The sequence below is a fragment of the Mauremys mutica genome, chromosome 10, assembly GCF_020497125.1.
Source record: "Mauremys mutica isolate MM-2020 ecotype Southern chromosome 10, ASM2049712v1, whole genome shotgun sequence".
Classification (NCBI taxonomy): Eukaryota; Metazoa; Chordata; order Testudines; family Geoemydidae; genus Mauremys; species Mauremys mutica.
Window position 1 is genome coordinate 26,809,359 of NC_059081.1, and position 26,659 is coordinate 26,836,017.

Here is a 26,659-nt window from a genome sequence, read left to right on the forward strand (position 1 = left end):
GTCCCAGGAGTAAGATTACCTCCATGCCATTTTCTACCCATGCTGAGTTGTTCCTTAAAGGCACAATTTAGCCCCGGGCTGCATGCAGCCCGCGTGGGCTCACTGTGCGGCCTGCAGGCAAGCAGCAGAGAGGGGCTGCTGGGTTCACCCCCTGCCCGGGGGAGCGAAGGGGGGCTGCCTCACAGCCCCGTGCACACGCCATGCTCCAACCACCCAAACAGCCAGACCCACAGGTGTCTCTGTCTCCCGCTCCCCCCACCTGGCATACAGCAGGTGCGTCACTTCTGGGGTCCACTGAGGCGGGAAGCGCTGGGCACAAGGCAGAGCCTGTAAGTGCCGAGCGAGGGAAAGGGCGCCCGGCCTGGGCTCAAGCCGCAGTTCAGTGGGGTGGGGACTGGGCCGAGACTCCCCCCAAACCTCCCCCTTCGGTTGGGGGCGGGGTGGCTACTGCGCTGGCTGGTCCCAGGGCAGCCTCTATAGTGATGTGGGACGGGGGATTGAACTGTCTGTGGGCAGCCAGGAAATCCCCAAGGGAGGGTGTGTGTGTTGCACCTGCCCTGCCCTGCCCTGCCCTGCCCGCTGCCCCCTTCCCTGGTCCAGGGACCTTCCCACTCCCCCGCCCCAGGCTCCCTGTGGCCCGTGTTTGTGTTTTGTACAGTCACATCCAATCCCTTCACGCTGCCCCCCTTTCCCCTCCCCTTAGTTCATAGCCCCAGAAAATCCCTTCAAACTGTCCTCCTTTCCCCCTCCCCTTATTTCATGGGGGGGTGACAAGCTGGGCGGGCAGGCAGTGGCAGCAAGGCTTTATACTTGGTGGGGGCGGTGTTTCCACGGGGCCAAGCGGTGCTGGGGTGAGGGATGTGTTTCCACGGGGCTGGGCGATGCGGGGGGGGAGGTTCGGCAGGGCCAGGGGTTTCAGCCCTCAGCTGTTTTCTTTGAAGTAATATGGCCCTCATCGCTTTATGAGTTGTGCAGGTCTGATTTAGCCCATCAGATGTCAATCTGATGAGTAAACTGGTGCCATTTTTGAACATTCCCCTTCTGATCATAAGAACATTTGAAAAACTGCATATCACTTCCTTTATTATTGACATTCTGCAGCTAATTTGATGATAGAATCTTATAAAATTACAGAATAATTATCAGTTGCTTGTATTGTGGTAGCACCAAAGGATCTGATCAGGATTGAAGTCCTATTGGGCTATACAATGTATGAAGAAGAGCCACTTTAAAAAAGCATATACATTGAAGTCACTTTTGAGCAGTTATGTAAAGCTTTACATAACACAGCCTCAACTAGGAAAAATCTATCAAGTTTGGGGTTTTGTTATCCATGCAAAACTCAGATCTGATTTTCAGAAAGCAACCTTGATCAAGTTTCAGGTGTTGGTGAGGGATTTAGAGGTTTGGTGGACCCACATACATTAAGCAAATTCTAAGATTTCAGATGAGTTTTGCACTGAGATCTTGGCTTTGCGTAATATTTGTTGTTGAACTTTACAAGGAATCTCTACAAGCCAGAACCAGTGGGTTTCACCTAGCTGTGCGCTCCAGACCATAAAGGCCTGTCTACACAGCACTTAAATACATGAGGCTAGGCTGGGTCAGCTGACTCAGGCTGTGGGGCTTTAAAATTGCAGTGTAGATGTTCAGGCTCTGGGACCCTCCCAGCTTGCGAGGTCCAAGAGCCTGGGCTCCAGCCTGAGCCTGACCATCTACATCGCAGTTTTACAGCCCTGCAGCCCAAGCTCCTGAGCTTGAGTCAGTTGATCCAGGCCAGTCACAGGTGTTTAATGGCTGCGTAGACATTCCCTAAGAGTCTTGGCATCATGCAGATGAAAGGAAGGAAAGGCAGGCAGTTCTTTTCAAGTGTAAATTTTGAAGATTAAAAAGCACAGATATTAAAAAAACTGTCACACTGGGCAAAGTGAAAGTCCCAGCTGTAATGCTTCATGACACATTCTCAGTGTCTTCCTCAAAATAGGCTAGTTTGGTTCCTGTTGCTACATATTTGATGTTCTCAATCTCCCCGCCGCCATTGCTAGGCTTCTGAAAATGAATTTCAATCATGTCCTGCATGCTCTCCTCATCCTCCTCAACCTCTTGGATTCCTGAGAGCAGTATGGTCCTCTTGGAAATCCCAGAAAATATCTGGTAAGGAAGAAAACACACATTGTATGTTCAGTTTCAGGAATTGGTAAGTTAAAAATGTCACTGAAGATATCACTACAAGCTTGCCTTTCATTTTAGGATTTCCACTATGATGTTGGTCTAGTACTAAAATCAGTGGGAGGTTTGAATTCTATAGAGTCAAACAATCCTGGATATTTGCATCTGGGCCAAAGTGGGCCAATACACACTGGAGTGCATATTGCAAATATGGGCATAGAAAAATCATTTCTAACCTCATAGGTAGACGGATAAAGAGAATCCACTGATATACATGAACTGTGGGTTTTGCAGAGAGGATTTACTGTTTGTAGAACCTTTCTGGATGCTTTTAGTTTGATTGGGAATGTTGGTATAATATACCCATTAGCCACAGCACAGGCAATGAGGGGTTAAATTAATGCTAGATTCAGTGGTGCTTTTATGATATGGACACTGATTCATCAATTGTGTGTAACTTAAATGAGAACAATCAAGCCATAAAACACCTGATGGAACCCTATCTCTGCCCTGACTGTAGCACAGACACTACGCTGGTTACTGCTGTGACATATGATCAAAAAAGCATTTGTGTGTGATTTCTGAGTGAATTACAACCCTCATATTGTAGGTCATAAGATCATCAAGAGAGGAACAGGTTATGGGGGACTCTCTGCAAGGAGTGAACACTCCCCACAATCTGTAAAGCACACAGCTCCTGTGTTCCAGAGGAGCCTAGGGCCAGGTTGGTAGATCTACAGCAGGGGTCGGCAAGCTACAGCACGCATGCCAAAGGTGGCACCCGAGCCGACTTTTGATGGCACACAGCGGCAGGCTGAGCAGCTCAGCCCACCACTGCTCTGGGGTTCCAGCTTCTGCCCCGTTGCCAGCCGAGGTCCCAGCCACTGGCCTCACTCTGCGCCCGCTGCCGACCTGGGGACCTCCAGTCTGGCAGCGGGCTGAGCAGGCCAGTGGCTGAGACCCCGTCTGGCAGGAGCCAGCGGCCGGAACCCCAGAGTGGCGGAAGGCTGAGCCGCTCAGCCCGCTGCCCGCCTGGGGTTCCATTCACTCAACTGGCGGCGGGCTGAGCAGGGCTGGCGGCGGGCTGAGGGGCTCAGTCCGCTGCCACTCTGGGGTGCCGGCAGCGCTCAGCCTGCTGCAAGTCTGGGGTTCCGGCTGCCGACCCCGCTCAGCCTCTTGCTGGCCTGGGTGAGCAGAACCCCAGGCTCGTAGCGGGCTGAGGAGGGCCTGTGGCCAGGATTCCGGCTGGCAGACAGAACCCCAGACCAGCAGCGGACTGAGCAGCTCAGCCTGCCGCTGGTCTGGGGTCCCGGCCACTGGCCCCGCTCAGCCCAGACTGGCAGTGGGCTGAGCAGGGCCTGGGATTCTTGTCTGGGGTTCCGGCCCCGCTCAGCCCGCTGCCCGTCTGGGGTTCCGGCCCCGCTCAGCCCGCTGCCCGTCTGGGGTCCAGCTGCCGGCCCCGCTCAGCCCGCTGCCCGTCTGGGGTTCCGTCCTCCAGCTCCTGCCAGCCAGGATCCCGGGAGCCGGCCCCCCTCAACCCACTACCAGCCTAGGGTTCTGCTCACCAGACCGGCAGGATGCTGAGCGGGGCCAGTGGCCAGGACCCCAACTGGCAAGGGGCCGGCAGCCGGCACCCCAGACTGGCAACAGACTGAGCCACTCAGCCCCCCGCTGGCCTCGCTCAGCCCACCACCAGCCCGCTGCTGGCTGAGTGAATGGAACCCCAGACCGGCAGCGGGCTGAGTAGGGCTGGTGGCTGGAACCCCAGACAAGGATCACACTAAATTGATAAGATCTGCATTTTAATTTTATTTTAAATGAAGCCTCTTAAATATTTTAAAAACCTTATTTACTTTCAATACAGCAATAGTTTGTTTATATAATAAAGACACAAAGAGATGTTCTACAAACGTTAACAGGTATTACTGGCACGTGAAACCTTAAATTACAGTGAACTTGGCACACCACTTCTGAAAGGTTGCTGACCCCTGATCTACAGCAATGTGAATTCACCCGCAAGCTCTTGTATACGCCCACCTAAAATGAGGCAGAAACAGCTGCTCTGAGAATACAGCAGTTTTCCTGCCACTCCATGACCTGAGGGGAAGATTCCCAGAGCACAGATTGTTTGCTGTTTTAGGATGTAGCATCAATAATATTCATTTACCTGAAATTTTTCCAAATGCTTTTCTATGCGTGGGGAAACAGAAAGCATAAAGCGCTTTTCATTTATGTAGAAAGGATGCTTTGTACATCTCACACAGTTGTCAGCAACTAGAACAAAGAATTCAAAAGTGGGAAATAAAATTAATACTATCTAAGGTGTATTTTGTAAGCACATCAGAAACAAGACCAATCCTTTTAGTATATAGTTAGAAACTAAATACAATTTTTTTCAAGTTTACTATTTGGAAATTGGAATTGACTTTTATGACAAAACAGATGTTAGTTAATTGTCCACTAAAATTAATGCAGATCCACTGATTTTAGTGGAGTTTCACACATGGACACCAGCTGAGAATCTGGGTAACTTTCAATGGCATGACATGACAAGTATATTTTCTCACTTTTCTCTTTTCTGTAAAATGAAGTCCAGTAACGCAAAGGCAGAAGAACTTTTGAATACTGTAATGTGAGGGGGGAAATATCAAAGCTTAAAAGCTGTGTATGAATTCATATTTGATCCAAAAGGAATGTGATTAAACACAACTGTGTTTAAAGGACTATGGGCCTGAGTCTCTTCTCATTTACAGTGGAATAAATTGAGCTGAAGTCCGTGCAGGTCCACCAGGGTAAAAACATACAGATGAGTGCTGAATCAGGCCCTGTAACTTTAGCTAAAACGATGGTATATAAAATACCTCCAGGTTTGAGGAATGTAATCATGGCTGTGCGAGACCTTCTGTCATATCTCACATCCTTTACTTCTCCTCCTCCTCCTCCTCGTTTGGATTTGTAGAAATTCAGTTCTATTTTGTCTCTGATCCACTCATCAGGTATTGGTATATCTGGTACTTCAGAAACATTGATCTTCTCTCCAGAAAGTGTTACATGGAGCTAACAAAAAATATACTTTTATTTTCTTTATGTGCTACAGTACCTGTTCAATACAGTTTTTGAAAACAAAAGTAAATATTCTTTAAGTATCTCAAAGGTTTTTATATTGACTTGTCAATTACCTCAAATTTGACTCCTGTTTCTAGTGTAACCGGCACTGCTTTCAACTCTATCTTTTCATTATCCAGGCTCACAGTATGCTTACCTCTTCTTATCAGTTTCTGGGCAACTGCAGGGGAAATTAAGAAGATTTTCAGATAGCTTTACACTAATGAAAAGTATTCCCTAGTGCCCTTAGCCAAAAATCTCTTTTGCACCACCAAAAGTGAAATAAATGGGAGTGAGGTGCCTAGTGAGATTTTCAAAAGCACTTATCTGCTTTGTTAGGTGTTTAAATACCTTTTTTACATCTCACCACTGTATGCAATGTGCATCACTAGTAAACTATTTTAGGATCGTCAGTATGAAAGATGCTATCCCTATATACAATATTATGGCTAAATCGCTACCAAGAAGAAACATTTTGATTCCAGCTAAGAGTTAATCGATAAATAAGGCAGGCTCTTGCTTTATGTGAAATTTTATTTACTAGTTTGCAAACAAACTGTTCTGTTTAATTTAAATCTGGATCAACTAAGTTCCAACCTCCAACTCCACTGCAGGCTTGAGTTGCCTGCATTTTAATAGGGCACAGCTGTGTCTGGAGGAGGCTGATGTAGGGAAAACTGCCCTATACTAATTGGCAGGGATTTACTAATATTGACTATAAGTCTGTACATTAATATGAAGATAACATTGACTGATCCAAAGCCCACTGAAGTCTGCAGAAAGACTTGCATTGATCTCCATGGGCTGTAGATCAGGCCTCATCCCTCTGTGAGGTAGGATCTATGTAACTGAGGATCAACTGCTGGTATTCTGTGAGCACCTGTCAGCTGAGTTTAGTTGGACTAGACCTGATGCTGACATAGTTAGCAAAATTCTCCTCTCACAAGGTGCAGTTGTCTAACTCTGTGCACCCATCTGAGTGAGTGCAGGATTGGGCTCTGAATGTAGAGAAAGTGGGAGTTATTAACTGATTGTCTCAATATTGTCTTAACTTTATTTGTGATACCATGAAAATGTTTGCATTAAGGCTGAGAGCCAGATTCTGGTGCTCTTACTCACTGTAAGCAGGTTCCCCTTCCAGCCCTGGAAACCCAGGCTAGTTAGCCCTCCTGGTGATCAAATAAATTATTGTTTAACCCCATATCCCTTGCTGTTAATATGAAATACATTGCTAGTTATATTTAAAATATAGACCATACCATCCTCCTCTTCAAAAGTGAGAAGAGCTTGTCTTTGCTGCAATCTGAATGGAATTTTTGCAGCTATGTGAAAAAGGCAGCAAGTATTCAAAAATGTGTCATCACTCTCAGCATTTTCCATCCTAGTAAACTTCATTTTCTTTTTCGGTATCTCTCTTTTAATCTAATATTGTAAAACCAAGACAGGAAATGACAACGTTTAAATAATTTATTAAGCAACTGAAAAAATGTACAGTATGCCTCTTGCCTCACTCTGCAGTATTTTTTTTTAAGGCTAATATATAGTAGAGCTGAATTCACCACTGATGTAACTGGACTGAAGCAGGACCAAGTAAACCTAGACCATCCCTAACAGCTGTGTGTCTATCCTGTTCTTAAAAACTTCCAGTGATGGAGATTCCCCAACCTCTCTTGTCCCTCAGGAGTTTAGTCTGTAAGCTTTTACTTTTCCTCCCCAATAAACTTTGAGTCCAAACTTGTCCTCAGGTACTAAAAGTCCAGTTAAAGTAAATAGGGATTCTACCTGCAGGATCAGAGCTTTGATGTGTAGAACTTTTAACACCAAAGGAAGTACAAAACATTGTGCATAAGTCGATATCACAAAGCAGTTTATGGTTACTGTTTGTGCTGCATTGAGTGTAGCTCTTTGGTAATAGGAGGCCTGCTAAAATTGCCTTGCATGTTACTAACTTAGTAAAATAAACATGAATGCTTATAACATTTGCAGCAGTGTAGCCAAAAGAGAGTTCTGATTCTGAACTCACCCATATTATACCAATATAACTCCAATGACTTCAAATGATTTCCATGCTATAAGTGAGATCAAAATTAGGCTACATGCAATTTGGGAAAACTAAAGTTACAATCATGGTTTGTTTGTTTGTTTTTTTTTCTGTAATGGACAAGTCCCTTTTCTTTTGACTCCCCTTTCTGACAGAGATATAAAATATGAACTCATGAAAATGTTATGCACTTTTCTTTCTCTCTCAATTTTTTCCATTAAAACATGTCCTGATCTTTCTTGTATCTCCCAGTTTCATATTTCCATTTTTCCCCTCACTGTCAAGTGCATTTATTAACTTTGCCAGATAGAGAATGAGAAGGAAAGCAATAGCTGAATTTCATACTGAAGTCAATGGAGCCTACACAGATTTACAAAACTGATGATCTGGCCCATACAGTGTAGAAATTCAGAAGTAAAATGTGTCCATTTGAAAGCTCTATTGTAAATATTTCAAATAGCAATTACCCGAAAATCCTGTGAAAGCTTTGAACTCTTTGCTGCAAGGTCATCTTTGAGCTTCTGAATCTCCTTCTGCAGCTCAATATTTTGTTGCTTTACTACAGCAAGATTTCTCTGCAGATTACAAATATAATGCATAATATGTAGAAGAGTCAAATTCTGGATTTCAGTAAAAAGTAGTAGGCACTAGAAATTGGAAAATGAATTTCCATTTTTAATCTTTTGCTAAAAATAACTAACCACACAACCATCAATGGCATGAACAATTATGAGAAAGATTAAAGCAATGGTACAAATTACTATCCAATAAGTAAGTTTCCTGTCCAAGGAACAGCTCCATTCAACTTAAATAAGAAAAGTAAGATTTCAGAAACATTTACATACCACCATAAACTTACACTGCACTTTACACAGTTAGACCCTGAACTTTCATATACACAAGAGGGATTTATACATGTGAACAGCCTTGTTTAGTTCAATGAAATTAATTGTGTGCATTAAATTATTCATGTGCAGGATGGGGTCTTAGATAATCTATATTCCCTGTCCTGAAGAGGACCAGTTCCGGACCCCCTCCCACTCCACTCCCTTTATGCCACTCAAGAGGTAAAAAGGAAGCAGAAATCAGCTGCATTTCCATAGCTCTGGATTTCCTAGGTGTAGGGGAATCCTGAGTGAGTATACAGCCAATGTAACTAGCTCCCATGCTAGCTGTCTTGCGGTGCCCATCACAGGGAACACATCAGGATTAGAAAGGAGACATGGCAGAAGTGATGAGCTCCAGTTATCCTGAACTAGTGGGTGGCTCCGTTAGCGCCATTATCAGCTTATGGCATTTACATCAGTTCCCAGACTGCTCTAATATCTACCGGGGATGGTGAAAACAGAAGTTGTGGGTTTGATGTAGAAATTACACAGTAAGAGTCTGTGTGGTAAGAGTCTTGTGTAGGTCAGACTAGGTGATCATAATGGTTCCTTTGGACTTTAAAAGTTATGAATCCATGATCAGAGAGCCACAGTAGCTCTCTGAGAACATCCCAAAAAGCAGAATGAGTACACCAGAGGATTTGGGCTTTAAAGCCTGATTCTGCAAATACTTGTGCATCTAAGTGACTTTACTAATGAATAATCCCATTGACTTTGACTGGGAGTACATACATATGTAAAGTTACTCACATATGTAAAGTGTTTTCAGGATTAGGCTCCAAATAAGATAAGACACCGAATGATGACAATGCAGAGAGGATATAGATTGTTTGAAATAGAGGGTTTTCAGGAGGGATCTGAAAGAGGACAGAGACAGCACCTGTAGGATGAGGACAGGGTATTCCAGGTGTAGCAACAAGTTACAAGCACAAAGCTGAGTAGAAAAAAGAAAAAGGGCACAGTGAAGTAAGAGGACTGGGAGGAACATAAGGGGGAAGTAACAACAGAGATGTAGAATGAGGCAAAACCGTGTAGAGCCATGAACATGAGGACAAGGAGCTTGAATTTCAGTATATTTGGCTACTTACATTCTACTATGTCTGAAGTTCTCTGAAATTAATAATATACCAGCAAAATAAATTAAATCCATCATTTATTGGCTTGAACATCATCTACATGAAAATCATTATTAAAAATACCTTGGGATACTGAGATAATAGCCTCTGAGCTACAGCTCATAGGGCAAATCTAAAACTGTACTGCAAATCTCTCTCCCAGATAAGCCACAACCATCAGCCTCTGACAGTATAGGAAGAGTTCACTGCCTACCACTCATGTTCCCAAATGTCCTTGGAGTATGTAATCTAGGCAATTACCAATTCATTCTCAAATGAAGCAGAGGGTAACTTTGCCATCCTTAGTAAGTAAACTTCTGTGTCTTTATGCAACTATGTTAGCTACGAGTTTTCTCAGGTTGCAAGCTCTTTACAGTTATGTAGAAATGACTAACTTTCCTGGATGCTCTAAGCTTTTACGAGGCGTTTTATTAGGAAGTTTTGTTTTAAAGTGTTCTTTATATAATTTGATAGAGCAATTGAATGACCCAACTCAACACAATGTGGACTTTAACGAATTGTAAGACTGCTGTCAGTGGGAGCCTTGGACCAGGTGAAGGTATATTCTGTTATCCATCACTTTTTACCTGTGATGTAGAAAGTCTTAGCTTTGCCTGCATTCTTTCAAATAGTTACTGCAAGATTTTTTTTTATTTTTATCATGTAACTTCTGAATTTTTTATAAAATGATGTGCTAAATATTTTGGCCCTATAAATTGTAGTTCTGATGGAGCTATTTGGATTGAAAGGGGAAAGTACTCCAACCTACAAGGAACACATCTATAGCTCTTCTCCAAATGTTGATAGCTATGGGTAAATTCTCTTATTACCTCCTGGTTTTCCTTTTTTATCATGTTCTCCTTATTTTGCTCCTCTTCTAAATCCATTAGCTTTTTCAGCTCATCTTGTGCCTGGTCTCTCTCTTTATCAGCACTTAGTTTCAAAAGAAGGCGCTCATCTTTTTGTTTTTCAGCTTTTTCAAGCCTTTCCTTGACATTGAAAACAACAAGTACTTTAGTATATTTTCATTAGAACAAACAAAACATTGTAAAGTCGGTTTAAAAGCAATCTTTGGGCAATTTTTTTCTTTTGGACACATGCATGCTGCTGCTTCTGACTTCAGTGGAAACCTAAGAGCTGTACAGTTCATACGCACCTTCCATTTTTCTAGTTCTTCTTTAAGATTGACAACCTCATCTATCTGTGTGCCAGAATGGTCAGTAACTTTCAGATTCTAGAAAGACAAGAAAATGCACAGTACTATTTTTTCACACTATAATATCACAAGATATGTCATGCTAGAGAGACTACATTCACTTGTTAAATCGTTATCTGTGCAAATCATACCAGCAGTGTTCGAACTATATTAGTAAACTGAAAAGAATAACACTTTGCACTAGTTTGAAATATTTTGCCACTGTAGTTATTAGTTAATCAGTACACATGACAGTCCAGTTCTTGACTGAGAGCCTTTTGCTGCTTCTCTGCAACTCTGCGAGTCCTGATGGGTGATGGGGAGAAAGTGCTGATTAGGCAAATCTGATAGAGACATGCTGAATTAGATATACCCAGTATTTTCATGCAGGAGTATAACAGATGCACTATAACAATGAGTTTCTCATTTTTACTCTTTCACTTCAATAAGTCTTGATAGTTAGACAGAAATCACTGAACTACTGTTGTAGTTGGAAAGGATATAAATATCAGAAAATGGATTTTGGTCATTAAACATGGGGACCTAATTGGAACTATTATCCAACTGCAAACTAGGGCTAATAGTTCTGACACACCGTGGAGGCATGCTGCCCCATGTTCTTCCAAAAAGAACTAAGATCAGTGTGGTCAACTGAGGTCAGTGGGTTTACTCACAGTGTATAAAGTTATATAAAGAGCCTTGGCAGAATTTGATTGAAATTATTAAAAAAAAAATCAACATCAATGTTTATTTTTAAGCACTTTTATCAATTTAAATGTTCACAGTTGTGCGAAATTATGGGGGAGTAAGATAACTATTTAATGCCAGCATCTGTTGAGATTCAAAAAGTTAAAGCTTTATAATTGTTAAAACACAATTTCTCATCATCACATCAAAATATACAAAGCAAATGTCCTTCAATCAACAAATCATACTTGTTTTTATTATTCATTTCACTAGTCCATTTGTAACAAGCCTAATACAAAAGTTTAAATCATTACTTGGGCAGCATTTTGCTTACTTTGCCTATCTGTAAATTTCAATTATTATTGATGGAAATTTTTGTCACTTTGTGTGTGAATAGTGAAATCGACATTTATCAACAAAATTCTAATCTCTCCAAGCCTAGTTATAGGTGTATAAGTCTTTGCAGGAGCAGATGATTAGATTGCCAAGAATAATATAGGGAGGGAAAATAGGATAAAAAAGTATTTCAGAATTAAAATATTAGAACGCAGAAGTTCACATACAGAGAAAACTTGTAGCTGGGCTGAGCACCAGAAATGAAGGAAAAGCCCTTCTTGCTCCATTTTACTTCTGGTTGCAATATTCTGAAAGAGAAAAATTCCAGAAAGACCTGCAGAAAAATCCCTCTTGTTTCACAAGATTACGTAAAACTGGAATGAGAATCATAAAATTTAGGCATAGAAAAGACCTATTAAGTAATGGAGTCAGTTTCCATGCCAAACTGGATATTCCACAAAATATTTCCTACAAAATATTTTCCAGTGCTTTGTCCTGTCTAGGTTTTTTTTTTAATTTTTATTTTTTTATTGTGAAAGGAAAAGAGAGAGAAAGGAGATACAGGCTATAATTGGAAGCTGTTCAGAAAAAGAGTGCCTATTTATTACTGAAGAATATCTTACAGCACCAGCTAAACATCTCCATTTAGAGATCTTTTTCAAATACAGATTCTTACAGCACTGGCACAGCAGAAAATACTTACAATAGAGTCATCTTTTAAGGAACATGGTTGACTTGTTAAATCCATTGAACCCTGAGGAAATAGAAACAATACACCACTTTCACAATATGTAGAACATACAGGATAGTATAATAACCTGAGAGCAAGACATGCCAAGATTTCTGCAGTGCACAGCTTAAGGCTTTGATACAGCAAACGCTTAAGCATGTGTTTAACTTTATGCATACTGCATAAAGTTAAGCATGTGCATAAATCTTTCCAAGTCTGGGATTTATGGAAATAATCTGCACACCTCATGCTTACACTGATGTTTGATTTAGTCTTGAGGAAATTAATATTAATGCAATAAAACTGCAAACTAACTTAATTGAGACTCATATTGGAAATTTGCTCCATGAATGGAATTCTTATTAGTGTCAATTGGAAACTTTTGCACAAAAATTGATAATGGCCTTTCCTTTTGTATGTATTATTTGTATTGCAGTTGCAGCTAGATGTCCCAATTAGGATCAGGATTCCTTATGATATGCTGATGTCATATCACATTATAGTACATATATTATCAAAGAATCAATGTCAGCGAAAATAATTTGTTATCATGGCAGGACTTGTTTTCATAATAATGTTAACTAACTAATCACAACAATCTTGTGAGGGAAGTAAAGCACTTAACTCTGTGTTAGAGATGAGGAAACTGAGACAACGAATAAAACCATCTCCAGGTTATTTTACTTCATAACACAGAAAGTATGATGATTTTAAAAATAATTATTTTACCAGAATAATAGCATCCTAGATATACAGTTAATTAGATTGTTTTCAGTATAAAGATTATTTCATAAAATAGAAACAAAGATAAAAAGAACATACTTCATTATGAGTTATAAGGCCAGTGTTCTATTATATTTAAAATTACAATAATATGAGGATGTTCATAAACATAGTAATGAACACACTGGAAAACGTTTATCCTGGAGGTAGTGAAGTTCCATATAAGAGCAAGGATTCACTTGCGCACATGTGATGGCAGGGCAGGGCAGGGGCTACAAACTTTTTCAGAGTTCCCCCTTATCTTTCAAATATTGTATACACTTGCTTCATTACATGCAAGTAGTGCATTAGCAGGATCAGAGTGGTGTTTGTTTATCTTGTTGTGTCAGGACCACACCTTCCCTTCTACAGTATTGCCAACCCCAAGTGTTCCAAATAATCATGAGGCAGGTTTAAAATGTATCCGATTTTTTCCCCCAAAAAGTTAGTTTTATGTGATTTCTGGTTTCCAAGCTTTCAAGCATACTTGGGTTACATTTTCAAACTTTTCTCTGCAATCATGAGGGCGAGAAAGTTGCACAGCTTTTTCTGGTTTTATTTTAATGAAAGCTGCAATTCTCACACATTTACTTGTCTCTAGGAAGTGGGGCTTATAGTAAAACTTTTGTAAGCCTTGTGATAAAATCACAAGTTATCACCACTGCTTCTGCTTGGAAAGCACCTAGAACACTTTGAGTGCCATCCAAAAGAAATAACAACAATAATATTATCCACACAAAAATCTGCTATATGTAACATACCAAATAATCATAGAATGATAGGACATAGGAAGGGACCTCAAGAGGTCATCTAGTCCAGGGGTCCCCAACCCCCGGTCCGCGGCCCGGTACCGGTCCGCGGCCTCTTAGAAACCGGGCCGCGAACCGACCCAGTGGAGCTTCCGCAGGCATGCCTGCAGGAGGTCCAGCTGAGCCGCGGGACGAGCGCTCCCTCCGCAGTCGTGCCTGCGGGAGGTCCGCTGCTCCCAGGGCTCAGCTGGAGCTTCCGCAGGCACGCCTGCGGAAGCTCCACTGGAGCCGGTGGACCTCCTGCAGGCGTGCCTGCAGAAGCTCCAGCTGAGCCCCGGGAACAGCGGACCTCCCGCAGGCACAACTGCGGAGGGAGCGCTCGTCCCGCGGCTCAGCTGGACCTCCCGCAGGCACGCCTGCGGAGGGTCCGGCAAACGAAACCGGTCCCTGGACCTAAAAAGGTTGGGGACCCCTGATCTAGTCCATTCCCCTACAGTCATGGCAGGACTAAGAATTATCTAGACCAGCGGTGGGGAACCCGTGGCCTGTCAGAGTAATCTGCTGGTGGGCCGCAAGACAGTCTCTACATTGACTGTCCACAGGCGTGGCCATGGTTCGCCATTCCTGGCCAATGGGAGCTGCGGAAAGTGGCGGCAAGCACATCCCTGTGGCTCGCGCCGCTTCCTGCAGCTGCCATTGGCCAGGAACAGTGAACCTTGGCAACTGGGAGCTGCAGGCAGCCGTGTCTGCAGATGGTCAATGTAAATAAACGGTCTTGCGGCCTGCCAGGGTATTACCCTGGCTGGCCATGTGCAGCCCATGGGCCACAGATTGCCCACCATTGATCTAGACCATTCCTGACAGGTTTGTCTAACCCACTCTTAAAAATCTCCAATGATGAGAGATTCCACAACCTCCCTAGGCAATTTATTCCAGTGCTTAACTTCTCCTAATGTCCAACCTAAACCTCCCTGGCTGCAATTTAAGCCCATTGCTTCTTGTCTTATCCTCAGCGGTTAAGAAGAACAATTTTTCTCCCTTCTCCTTGTAACACCCTTTTATGTACTTGAACACTGTTATCATGTCTCCGCTCAGTCTTCTCTTCTCTAGACTAAACAAACCCAGTTTTTTCAATCTTCACCCATAGGTCATGTTTTCTAGACCTCTAATCATTTTTGCTGCTCTTCTCTGGACTTTCTCCAATTTGTCCACATCTTTCCTGAAATGTGGCGCCCAAACCTGGCACAATACTCCAGTTGAGGCCTAATCAGCACAGAGTAGAGTGGAAGAATTACTTCTTGTGTCTTGCATACAACGCTCCTGCTAATACATCCCAGAATGATCGCTTTTTTTGCAACAGTTTTACACTGTTGACTCGTATTTAGTTTGTGATCCACTATGACCCCCAGATCCCTTTCCACAGTACTCCTTCCTAGGCATTTCCCATTCTGCATGTGTGCAACTGATTGTTCCTTCCAAGTGGAATACTTTGCACTTGTCCTTATTGAATTTCATGCTATTTACTTCAGACCATTTCTCCAGTTTGTCCAGATCATTTTGAATTTTAATCCTACCCTCCAAAGTACTTGCAACCCCTCCCAGCTTGGTATCATCCGCAAACTTAAGCGTACTCTGTATGCCATTATCTAAATCATTGCTGAAGATATTGAACAGAACTGGACCCAGAACTTATCCCTGTGGGACCCCTCATTATGCCCTTCCAGCATGACTGTGAACCACTGATAACTACTCTCTCTGAACAGTTTTCCAACCAGTTTTGTACTCACATTATAGCAGCTCCATCTAGGTTGTATTTCCCCAGTTTGTTTATGAGACAGTCATGCGAGACAGTATCAAAAGCTTTACTAAAGTCAAGATATACCACATCTACCGCTGCCTCCCTATCCACAAGGCTTGTTACCCTGTCAAAGAAAGCTATCAGGTTGGTTTGACATGATTTGTTCTTGACAAATCCATGCTGTCTGTTACTTATCACCTTATTATCTTCTAGATGTTTGCAAATTGGTTGCTTAATAATTTGCTCATTATCTTTCTGGGTACAGAAGTCAAGCTGACTGGTCTGCAGTTCCCCGGGTTGTCCTTATTTCCCTTTTTATAGATTTGGCCTATATTTGTCCTTTTCCACTCTTCTGGAATCTCTCCCATCTTCCATGACTTTTCAAAGATAAACGCTAATGGCTCAGATATCTCCTCAGTCAGCTCCTTGAGTATTCTAGGATGCATTTCATCAGGCCGTGGTGACTTGAAGACATCTTATTTGTCTAAGTAATTTTTAGATTTTTCCCCCTAATTTAGCCTCTGATTATACCTCATTTTCACTGGCATTCGTTATGTTAGACGTCCAATCACCACCAACCTTCTTGGTGAAAACCAAAACAAAGAAATCATTAAGCACCTCTGCCATTTCCACATTTTCTGTTATTGTTTTTTCTCACTCATTGAGTAATGAACCTACCCTGTCCTTGGTCTTTCCTCTTGCTTCTAATGTATTTGTAGAATGTTTTCTTGTTACTCTTTATGTCTCTAGCTAGTTTAATCTTGTTTTGTGTCTTGGCCTTTCTAATTTTGTTCCTCCATTCTTGTGTTATTTGTTTATATTCATCCTTTGTCAATTGACCTAGTTTCCACTTTTTTTAGGACTCTTGATTTTTAGCTCATTGAAGATCTCCTGGTTAAGCCAGGGTGGTTTCTTGCAATACTTCCTATCTTTCCTAGGCAGTGGGATAGTTTGCTCTTGTGCCCTTAATAATGTCTCCTTGAAAAACTGCCAACTGTCTTCAATTGTTTTTCCCCTTAGACTTGCTTCCCATGGGCTCTTACTACCAACTCCCTGAGTTTGCTAAACTCTGCCTTCTTGAAATCCATTGTCTTTATTTTGCTCTTCTCCCGCCTTCCATTCCTTAGAATCATGAACTCTATCATTTCATGATCACTTTCACCCAAGCTGCCTCGCACTTTCAAATTCTCAACCAGTTCCTCCCTATTTGTCAAAATCAAATCTAGAACTGCCTCTCCCCTAGTAGCTTTCTCCACCTTCTGAAATAAAAAATTGTCTCTAGGACATTCCAAGAACTTGTTGGATAATCTGTGTCCTGCTGTGTTGCTTTCCCAACAGATGTCTGGGTAGTTGAAGTCCCCCGTCACCACCAAGTCTTGTGCTTTGGATGATTTTGTTAGTTGTTTAAAAAAAAATCCTCATCCTTCTTCCCGGTTAGGTAGTTGATAGTAGACTCCTACCATGACATCCCCCTTGTTTTTTACCCATTTTACCCTTGCCCAGGGATTTTCAACAAGTCTGACTCCTATTTCCAGCTCAACCTCAGCCCAAGTGTGTACATTTTTAATATATAGGGCAACACCGTCTCCCTTTTCGCCCTGCCTGTCCTTCCGAAGCAAGCTGTACTCTTCTATCCCAATAGTCCCAGTCATGCAATTATCCCACCAAGTCTCTGTAAAGCACATAAACAAGAGTACTTTATAATGAAGAAAGTGTAGTATTTTCTTTGTATTTGCACTTTACAAGCCACCAAAATCTCTTTATACCTAAACAAAACGCTGCCTAAATGGCCATTGAGCACAAGCACAAGTAACTTGTGTTACTCTTTAAAACCTTGGTGACTGTGATGATTTACCATCATGCGTGTTCCGTGTACGGTCAATAACCAAGTGGTGTTTTTCAGAGCGACACTATCACACCCAGTCCCCGGTGTGCATGCGCCTTTACAGCCCACCCTTAGGAAGCCAGCTTGGACTTTGCGCTCGCATCCTTCCCTGGCCTCAGCCGCTGGCCCGTGAAGACCCAGCTCTTTAGGGGACCCCGAACCCGAACCAGACGGGGCGCGCGCTGCAGGCACCTGCCCGGCCTGCCAGCACCGGCAGAGCTCACCCGCCCCGCTCCCGGCTGCTGCCACCACCCTGCGCGCTCACTTTCAGTTTCGCTTTCGGAGCGGAGGCCGGGTGCTGGGGCTAGGGATGGGGAGGGGGATGGGGAGGGGGCGGCGCGGGGCAGCGGGCCCGGCCGGCGCAGGCTGCACTTACAGCGGGGCGGGGCGGCGAGACCGCCGTTGCCGTGCGCGGATCGGGTCCCCCGGCGCGCTCCAGCCCCCGGGCCTGTGGCGCGGCAGGCGGCAGCAGCACTAGCCGGCGCAGCTGGGCTCCAGTTCCCGGCAGTGACGTGGCGGGGAGGTGTTTGCAGGGGCAGCCTGCCCGCCATGACGCCTCCCCTCCGCCCAGCCCCAGCGCAGGGGGATTGCAGGGGCTGGGCTCTCAGCCGTCAGCGTCCCCACCCCTCGGGCAGCTGCTTCCCTGCCCCGGCGCGCTGGGACGTTCCTCTCCGCCCAGCCCCGGGGAGCCTTGTGTCGCGCTCCGGAAACAGGCTCCAGTGGGAAGCAGCCGCTGTGGTGGAGGTGCACAGGCGTCCTGCGGGGAGACGCCGCACCCTATGGGGTCGGCTCCCTTGTCCAGCCATTGCTGGCTCCCATCCAGCGCAGGCACTGCAAGGCACCCTCCCTGCTCCCGTGTTATGGGCATCAGAGCTCCTGCTAGCCCAGCTCTGCATAGTATCCACCTGGATCCAGCACTCCAGCATACTGCCCGCTGCTGCTTCCCTCGGGTAGTCCTTCTGTAGCACCTCTCCCCCATCTGGATTCCTGCCCCCTTTCCACACTAGCATATTGCAGGACATGAGGAAGAACTAGCATACACTAGAAGTAGTGGCGGAATAGCCACCGTGCCAACATGGCCCATGGCCAGGGCACCCGGCTAATTAGGGGTGGTGGAAAAATTGGCACCCCTGCACCCTAAGCTGCTCTGCCCACCTGGTGCTTCTGTCAGGGAGTGGGGTCAGGGTGCAGGGGCTTGCTCGGCCTGCCTGGCACTTCTGCCAGAAAGTGGTACAAGACCCTGTGCCCTGACCCCACTCCCTGGCAGAAGTGCCAGGTGGGCAGAGTGGGTCAGGGGAGGGATAGCTCAGTGGTTTGAGCATTGGCTTGCTAAGCCCAGGGGTATGAGCTCAATCCTTGAGGGGGCCACTTAGGGATCTGGGGCAAAAATTGGTCCTGCTACTGAAGGCAGGGGGCTGGACTTGATGACCTTTCAAGGTCCCTTCCAGTTCTAGGAGATTGGTATATCTCTTATTATTATAGGGGTGCCCCAATTGGCCAGGACCCCTGGCATGGGCCATGTTGGCCCAGTGGCTAATCCGCCACTGCTTCTAGATGCTCTATGCCAACATGAGAGAGCTTTCCTGTTGGCATAATAAAACCACCTCTGCCAGAGGTGATAGCATAAGTGAGAGAAGCTCTGCTGGCATACACTGACCTAAGTGCCACTGTGGACAGTGCTAACTTACATCACTTGGGGAGGGGGATACTTATTCACACCCCTGAATGACATAAATTATGCTGACAACCTGTAGTAAACAAGCCCTAAGATTGGGAGTAGACGAGGAATGGAGCAATGCGATAGAAGGTCCATAGCTATGCAGAGCTAATTGCCACATAGCAAAGAGTTATGCAGTGTAGTTGTAGCCGTGTTGGTCCCAGGATATTAGAGAGTTAAGGTGGGTGATATAATATCTTTCATTGGACCGGCTTCTGTTGGTGAGAGAGACAAGCTTTTGATCCACAGACATAGGTGCTAACTCCATGGGTGCTCCAGGACTCAGCACCCACCAGCAATCAGCTGCTCAGTGGGCCCCACCAAAAAGCTGTTTGGTGGCACTGGGGGGAGGGGTGGGAAGAGGCAGGAGGAGGGTGGAGCCTCTGGGCAGAACAGGGGTGGAGCACCCCCTCTCCGCCGACCCCCAGAAAGAAGAAAATTGGCATCTGTGCACTCTTCCTCACGGCTGGGAAAGGTACTCCCAGCATCACAGCAAAATGCAAGGTCAAAGATTTTTTAGCATTAAGTAGTTAGCATATATTGTAAGGAGCGTTCAAAGGAGAGTGACCTGCTAGGGTTGCAGCAAATATTCTAGGCAGTGGCATGTAGCTGTGGGAGAGGCTGCATGCCCCCCACCACCACACCTCATAGGGTGGGAGTAGATTCTTTCCCCCAAGTCCTGTGTAGTTCCCTGCACAAAGAATGTTTACCTAAGCTCTGTGCATAGTGAGTGGATTTAACCCATAGTGCATAGTCAATCCACTCTTTTGAAAATATAACTTGTAAATTGTAAATGGAGCTGGTATATGTGACTCTGGAAAGAACCTTACATAGATAAAGGGAAGAGTGAGGAGGTGATAACATGTAGCTTAGATACAAAGACCTAAGAAAATCTGAAAATTTCCCTGGCAAGCCTGGATTGATGGTGAATTAGTTCTTCAGCATGATGAACCCTCTTGATGTGTCTAAAAATTAGAGGTGAAAAAGACATATTAGATATTTCAGATGAATGTTGTCCCTTCCTGTTGCTGGACAGCCCCAGGATTAGGTGTGGAGGGGCCCAAAGGTGCTTATAAGTGCTTAAAACAACATTTACACTCAGCTCCCACTTCCCGCCACTGAGCTGTGCCCAGTACAACTTGACCACAGCTCAGGACCTGGATCACAGTTGTAACACTGCACCCCATAGTTTCACAGGGATATTATTATGGTAGGATTATGGCATAATTATGATCCATTTTGTACAAGATAAGTCACGAGGTGTCATTGACAAAGTTATGATTTGCTGAATATGATTATCCTATTTGTATGCATGTATCATTTTTGTATCTGAAGTTATGAATATTGCTTAGGGATCTGTATTTCCAACTGGGCTTACTCTGGAAAATACCCACAACCAGCCTTTCAGGTACAACAATGAAGAAGCCAGATGTGGCTGATTGCCGATGGCCCATCAGCAAAGACAATGGACTATAGAATAGCTTAATCTTCCTGTGGGTGTTTTGGCCAGTCTGTAAGCAATGGCTGCTATAACACTGCAAGGATATGTGACCAGGCCACATGATTCTGGACTCCATCTTGGGATGTCAGTATTTTTCCATAAACCAGTCTGGGAACCAAGTTTTGAAACAAAGGGTTCCTGCCCTATGCTAAAGCCAGGGCCAGCTCCAGACCCCAGTGCGGCAAGCACGCGCGTGGGGCGGCCCTTTCCCGGGGGGGGGCGGCAGGCTGGGCCGGCCGACCTGCCGCAGTTATGCCTGCGGGAGGTCCACCGGAGCCCCGGGACGACCGGACCTGCCGCAGGCATGACTGCGGAGGGGGCGCTCGTCCCGCGGCTCCAGTGGATCTCCCGCAGGCATGCCTGCGGCAGCTCAAGCGGAGCCGCCGGACCTGCGAACCGTCCGCAGCTGCGGGAGGTCCAGCCGAGCCGCGCGACCAGCGGACCCTCCACAGTCATGCCCGCGGGATGTCCGCTGCTCCCGCGGCTCTGGGGCGCCTCCCGCGCATGACTGCTTGGGGCGGCCCAAAAGGTAGAGCCGCCCCTGGCTAGAGCTATATAAGGCAGGGAGTGACATCATCTGTTGTTCTTCATTCACCACACAAGGAGACTCCTGGAAACACCTGGGGAACCAAGACTGAACTGAGGGAAATGCTGGACCCAGGCTAAAGGGATTCTAGCCTGTGTATAAAAGACCTGAGGATTCTAAGATGTAAAGCAAGTGCACCTTTCCCCTTAAAAATCTGTAGCCAGCCTGTACCATCAATTAGGGTGAAAATCAGATTGGATATGAATTAGCAATCTAGTTTATTAAATTTATCTTGCATTTTTGTTTATTTATTAGGTAATCTCTTCTGATTTGTTTGCTATCACTTATAATCACTTAAAATCTATCTTTTGTAGTTAATAAACTTGTTTTTCCTTTATCTGGATCAGTGATTTTGGTGTGGCGTGTGAGAATCTTAGCTCAGAGGGGCTGTTGTATAGTCCTCTCCATATTGGGGTAGGGGGGGTTGAACTGGATAATAAAATCCTATTGGTTGGGGTTTGGACCAGGGCAGGACGGTACCACTCTGGGGTCCTAGGCTGGAAAGCTGGGAGTGATTTTGGCTGTAGCCTCCCTATTGTTGGTCACGTGCAGTGGCTGGTCAGAGAGCCTGCATGTAACTGCAGCTGGGTGTGTCCCTACCTGTGTGTATGCTGATGGAAGTGTAAGACCCGAAGTGTGTCTGTAACTTGTCACAGCAGCACAGTGTGAGAGGGAACCCAGGCTGGTGGGTCAGAGGGCTCAGTGGTACCCCAGTTCCAGGTGGCACTCCGGGGGGAACCCATCACAACAGTAAAGATCCCAAGGCAGTTTTGGAGAAGTAAAGTTTTCTGATATTCATCTTCTTCAATTTATCCTTTTTCACTTTAATTCTTGGCAGACCAGAGAAATATATCTAAGTGGGAGAATCTAGCTGTACTTAGGTGCCAGCTACCTCTCTCCTATAAGAGAAAGCATGATTGGAAGGATCCATTTTCCACCCCAAAATGGTTATGAATTAAACAGTCAATTCTGATTTGCATTATTTACAAGAAAGCTTCGGAAATATGTCCTAACAGTTTTGGAATGTTTCCATTCCACTCGGACTAAGGTCCTGGAACATTACTATGTGGAACTGCTGTGAGTTAGTCCAGCAGCCCCAGCACAACCACTAGAAAGAAAACAATGAAGTAAATAGATTTAAGAGAGGCAATATTACGTTTGAGCCAAGTCCTGGTTCTTTGGCTACAAATCGGACAACTCCCTGAGCCACACAAAGAAACATTGTTTCACAGAAAGTTTCTCTAGTTTCTTAGTATTAGTTATTTAGTTTCTAGATGGAAGAACAAATTTTAGCAGTAACACCAAAACACACACTGGGGGCTGCATTAGCAAACTGCAGTGAGCTCAAGAGCTACATCTAATGTGCATATAAATATCCGTAATTTTTTTTAAAATGAGCTCTGACACAGAGGTTGCTTGTGCTTTTGTCTTTCTTGCCAAATGGAGAGAATGTGCTTGTTGTTTGAATTCACAAGTTAAAAAACCTACTGCTGAACTGCGTTGTCCCCAGCCTGCAGCTACAGGGATACAGCAGTCACTGTACATAATTTAGAACTCTGAAGTGCATGCATTGCCTCTTGGGACTAGTTTGATTCCTGAATTATAGGATTCTAAAGCTATAATTATAAAAATATTTGTTTTTGGTCTCCTGTTCCTGCCAAATTTTATAGTCAGCAGGATTTCCTTGTGCCTCCTCTGACTGCACCCATTGTCCAGGAAGTACTTCTTAGGCTATTGTCTCAGCCAAGTGCTCCATGATAGGTTCAGTTTTCTCCAAATTGCCTCTCACAAGAAGTCAGGAAGCTGTTTCCATTCAGAAATGCAACACAGTCCATTTTACCCCCAAAACCATGTAAGACTCATTTGGTTTCATTAAAAGAAAGTTTAGCAAGAAAAGAGAAAAATAGATTTTAAAAATGACGTGCATATCTTAGCTAGTCTTAAACTCCACATCTGCAGGGCTGGCTCCAGCTTTTTTGCTTTCTATGGGCCGCCCCAGGCACCTGCTTCCTTCGCTGGTGCCTGGAGCTGGCCCTGCACAACTGTAGGCTCCAAAGTCCACGCTCTACACAGGTATCCTTTTGGGCCAGTTACAACATAAAAGTGAGAACTTACATTTCTAGAGAGCACAGCTTTTCTCTCAAGTTTTTCTTTTTCTTCTTGACGCTTTTGACAGACCACAAGTCACAGAACCCAGACTCTGGTCTCTAAGCATGTATCACAGGTTGTTCTTTCTCCCTAGCTTCTCTCTTTTCCCCTGACCCATTCATCAAGAAGCCTGTCTACACTGCAATCAGACACCGGCACCTAGTCCAGGCCAGCTGTCTGGGACTTGTGGGGCTACGGCATGCAGGACTGTTTAATTGCGATGTAGATGTTCAGGCTCAGGCTGCAGCCTGAGCTCTGGGATCCTCCTACCTTGCAGAGTTCTAGAGCAGGGGTGGGCAAACTTTTTGTCCAAGGGACATATCAGGGTGCAAAACTGTATGAAGGGCCGGGTATGGAAGTCTGTGCCCCCCAAACAGCCTGACCCACCCCCTATCTGACCCCTCCCACTTTCCACCCCCTGACTGCTCCCCTCAGAACCCCCCGCCCATCCAACCCCCCCACTCCTTGTCCCCTGACCATCCCCACTCCCATCCAACCCCCCCTGCTCCCTGACTGCTCTTACCCCTATCCAAACCCCCACCCCCTTACAGGAACCCCAGGACCCCACCCCCTATCCAATCCTCCCTGTTCTCCCCAGCTCTGCCCCATCCAACCACCCCCCTGCTCCCTGTCCCCTGACTGACCCCCAGAATCCCCTGTCCCATATTCAACCCCCAACCCCCTTACTATGCCACTCAGAGCAGCATGTCTGGACCCACTCCTCACGGCTAGAGCCAGAGACACTGCCGCGCCGCCCTGCATGAGTGTGCAGCCCCCTGCCCAGGTGGCAGCATGACTGCGGGGTGGGGGGACAGCAGGGGAGGGGCCAGAGGCTAGCTGCCCGGCCAGGAGCTCAGGGGCCGGGCAGGACAGTTCCGCAGGCCACATGTGGCCCTCAGGCCATAGTTTGCCCACCTCTGTTCTAGAGCCTGGGATCCAGCCTGAACCTGAGCCTGAGCATCTACACTGCAGTTAAAGAGCCCCTTAGCCCAAGCCCTGTGAGCCTGTCAGCTGGCACAGGCCAGCTGTGGGTGTCTAATTGCAGTATTGACAGGCTTCCTGATGCAAGGGTCAGAAGCTCAGGGGCCTTTGGAGTCTTCAGTTACTTTGGAACTGTGCCCCCACTCCAGTACCTTCTAAATAAAGATATTTCCTTTGATAGAATTGCCGAGAAGGATAGGGAAGACTCCACTGACTGTTTCTCAAATCCATTCATAATTATATTCACTGCTTTGGATGATCAACTTTGGTTCCTGCTTTTTCCTCTAGTATTTTGGAACAGATTATTTATTTTTCTTTTTTTTGAAGATGTATATGCACTTGATAGTTGGTCCCTGGCTCATTTTTCCATCTTATTTCTAAAAAAAAAAAAAAATTCCTAACCCCAAGAGTAATCTTTTATATATGTTTTTGCATGTTAAGGGTCATAGCTGGAGGTATTTTTATGAATCCAGCTCACTTTTCCTATAGTTGTATTTTCCTATAGTTCTCTCAACTTTATGTCCTGTTTTGTCTTAAATATGAGTGACTGACAAACTTAATGGATCTGTCACAAAATCATATGATACAAGTGTCACAATGTTATTCTCAGCCCAAGATTGATTATTTAAGTTTTTAAAAAATTGAATCTGTTTCTACAAACATTTCCCAGTAATTCTTTTTCCCATTGGGTTGGCAACAACTGTCTTGCATCAGTCTGTGGGATTATGTTCAGCATGAAGTAATATTCAATGAGTAAGATTATATGAAATTTAGCTTCCAAGAAAGGATGATTCATTCAACACTGTTCACTTCACTAGATTTCTCTGTATCTGTACTGATCTGATGAGCTGCCAAGTGCTCAGAACCCTATTTACTTCGCTGGCAATTCAGGCTAGAAGCATATGTGTACAGTCCCTTAAAATCTGCAGCAGGAAGCCAGGTTGGAGTGATGTCACAGTTCAGGGTAACTGTGTCTGTATTCCCTCCTTATGGTCCACCAAGGGCACCTAATCTAGGCTCAGCCATTGCCTGTCTTGGGTAGATACTAGCATTTCTCTCTCTCTTTCCCTCCTGACTGGGTTTTTTTCCAAGCTACACAGTTCCATGCATACACTGTGCTATTCCCAGCAAGCCAGTCTGCCTAAACAGGCCAGTGTCTTCACTTTGCTTTCTCTCCAGAGGCTAGGAACAGTGTAATTGGCCACAATTATAAGTTATAAGCAAGCACATTTCTTTTTAAGGTGAAAGAATGACCGAGAAAACATATTTGAACAATAAAAGAACTGACCCGCATGCTAAAAAGCTCACCAGAGCTCACCCCATCTCCAGCCTCAGGATCTGGTAGGTGTCAGTCCTTCAAAATCTTTCAAAACACTTGGTTTTCCCTATGATTACCAGTTCATAACTGTCTCCGAACCAGAACAAAGGCTGGGCAGAGCAGCCATTTCTTTATACAGTTCAGGCCTTTGGTAACAAGTAATCACCAGACAAAGACCCTCTCCTCAAAGCATGGCTTCAAAAGGCTGGGTTTTTGTATAACCAGAGCTGGGTAATTTTTAATTACTCTGCAGAGAATCCCCAGGAAATCCACTTCGCACTGTGGCAAAGTTCCTCCTCTCCTCTAGTAGGTCCTGCGCTTATTGGCAGATTTCTTCCCCTCAGTGGTTTTCCCCTTGGATGAAACCCATAGTCTGGATCAACTACTCCTATGTCTGATTAGGAGTAGCGGGGCTAGGGGGGAACCCGGGCCCGCCCTCTACTCCGGGTTCTAGCCCAGGGCCCTGTGAATTGCAGCAGTCTCTATAGTGCTACTTGTAACCACTGCTTGACCGCTACAGCTCCCTGGGCTACTTCCCCATAGCCTCCTTCAAGCACCTTCTTTATCCTCACCACAGGATCCTCCTGGTGTCTGATGCTGCTAGATTGTATGGTGTTTTCCTCAATCCTCCAGTAGTACCCCCTCTCAGTTCTTAGTTCCTTGTGTCTCTTGCTCCCAGCTCCTCATGCACACTTCTTTCCTCTGGCTCCTCCTCCCTAGACTGGGGTGAGCTCCCCTTTTTATACCAGGTGCCTTGATTAGCCTGTCCTGATTGGCTGCAGGTGCTCCAATCAATGTAGCTCTCTCCGGTACCTTCTAGAAAGTTCTTAATTGGTCCCAGGTGCCTTGATTAGCCTGTTCTGATTGGCTGCAGGTGCTCCAATCAATGTAGCTCTCTCCGGTGCCTTCTAGAAAGTTCTTAATTGGCCCCAGGTGCCTTGATTAGCCT

General features: G+C 45.0%; 1 protein-coding gene across 2 annotated transcripts; it reads right to left on the reverse strand.

Annotated features, from left to right (window-relative positions):
• Window positions 1–1,916: 1,916 nt before the first annotated feature.
• Window positions 1,917–26,301, reverse strand: NMI (N-myc and STAT interactor). 2 transcript variants are annotated; one of them, XM_044978593.1, is made up of 10 exons: window positions 26,283–26,301; window positions 12,239–12,289; window positions 10,474–10,551; window positions 10,148–10,306; window positions 7,783–7,890; window positions 6,534–6,696; window positions 5,349–5,455; window positions 5,031–5,226; window positions 4,337–4,443; window positions 1,917–2,151 (listed from the first exon to the last, which is right to left on the reverse strand). In XM_044978593.1, exons 2-10 carry the CDS (start codon window positions 12,281–12,283, stop codon window positions 1,951–1,953), a joined length of 1,164 nt encoding a protein of 387 aa, XP_044834528.1. In that variant the 5' UTR covers window positions 12,284–12,289; window positions 26,283–26,301; the 3' UTR covers window positions 1,917–1,950. The 2 variants fall into 2 exon arrangements, with proteins under 2 accessions (XP_044834528.1, XP_044834527.1); XM_044978592.1 differs by lacking the exon at window positions 26,283–26,301 and adding an exon at window positions 17,836–17,987.
• Window positions 26,302–26,659: the final 358 nt, after the last annotated feature.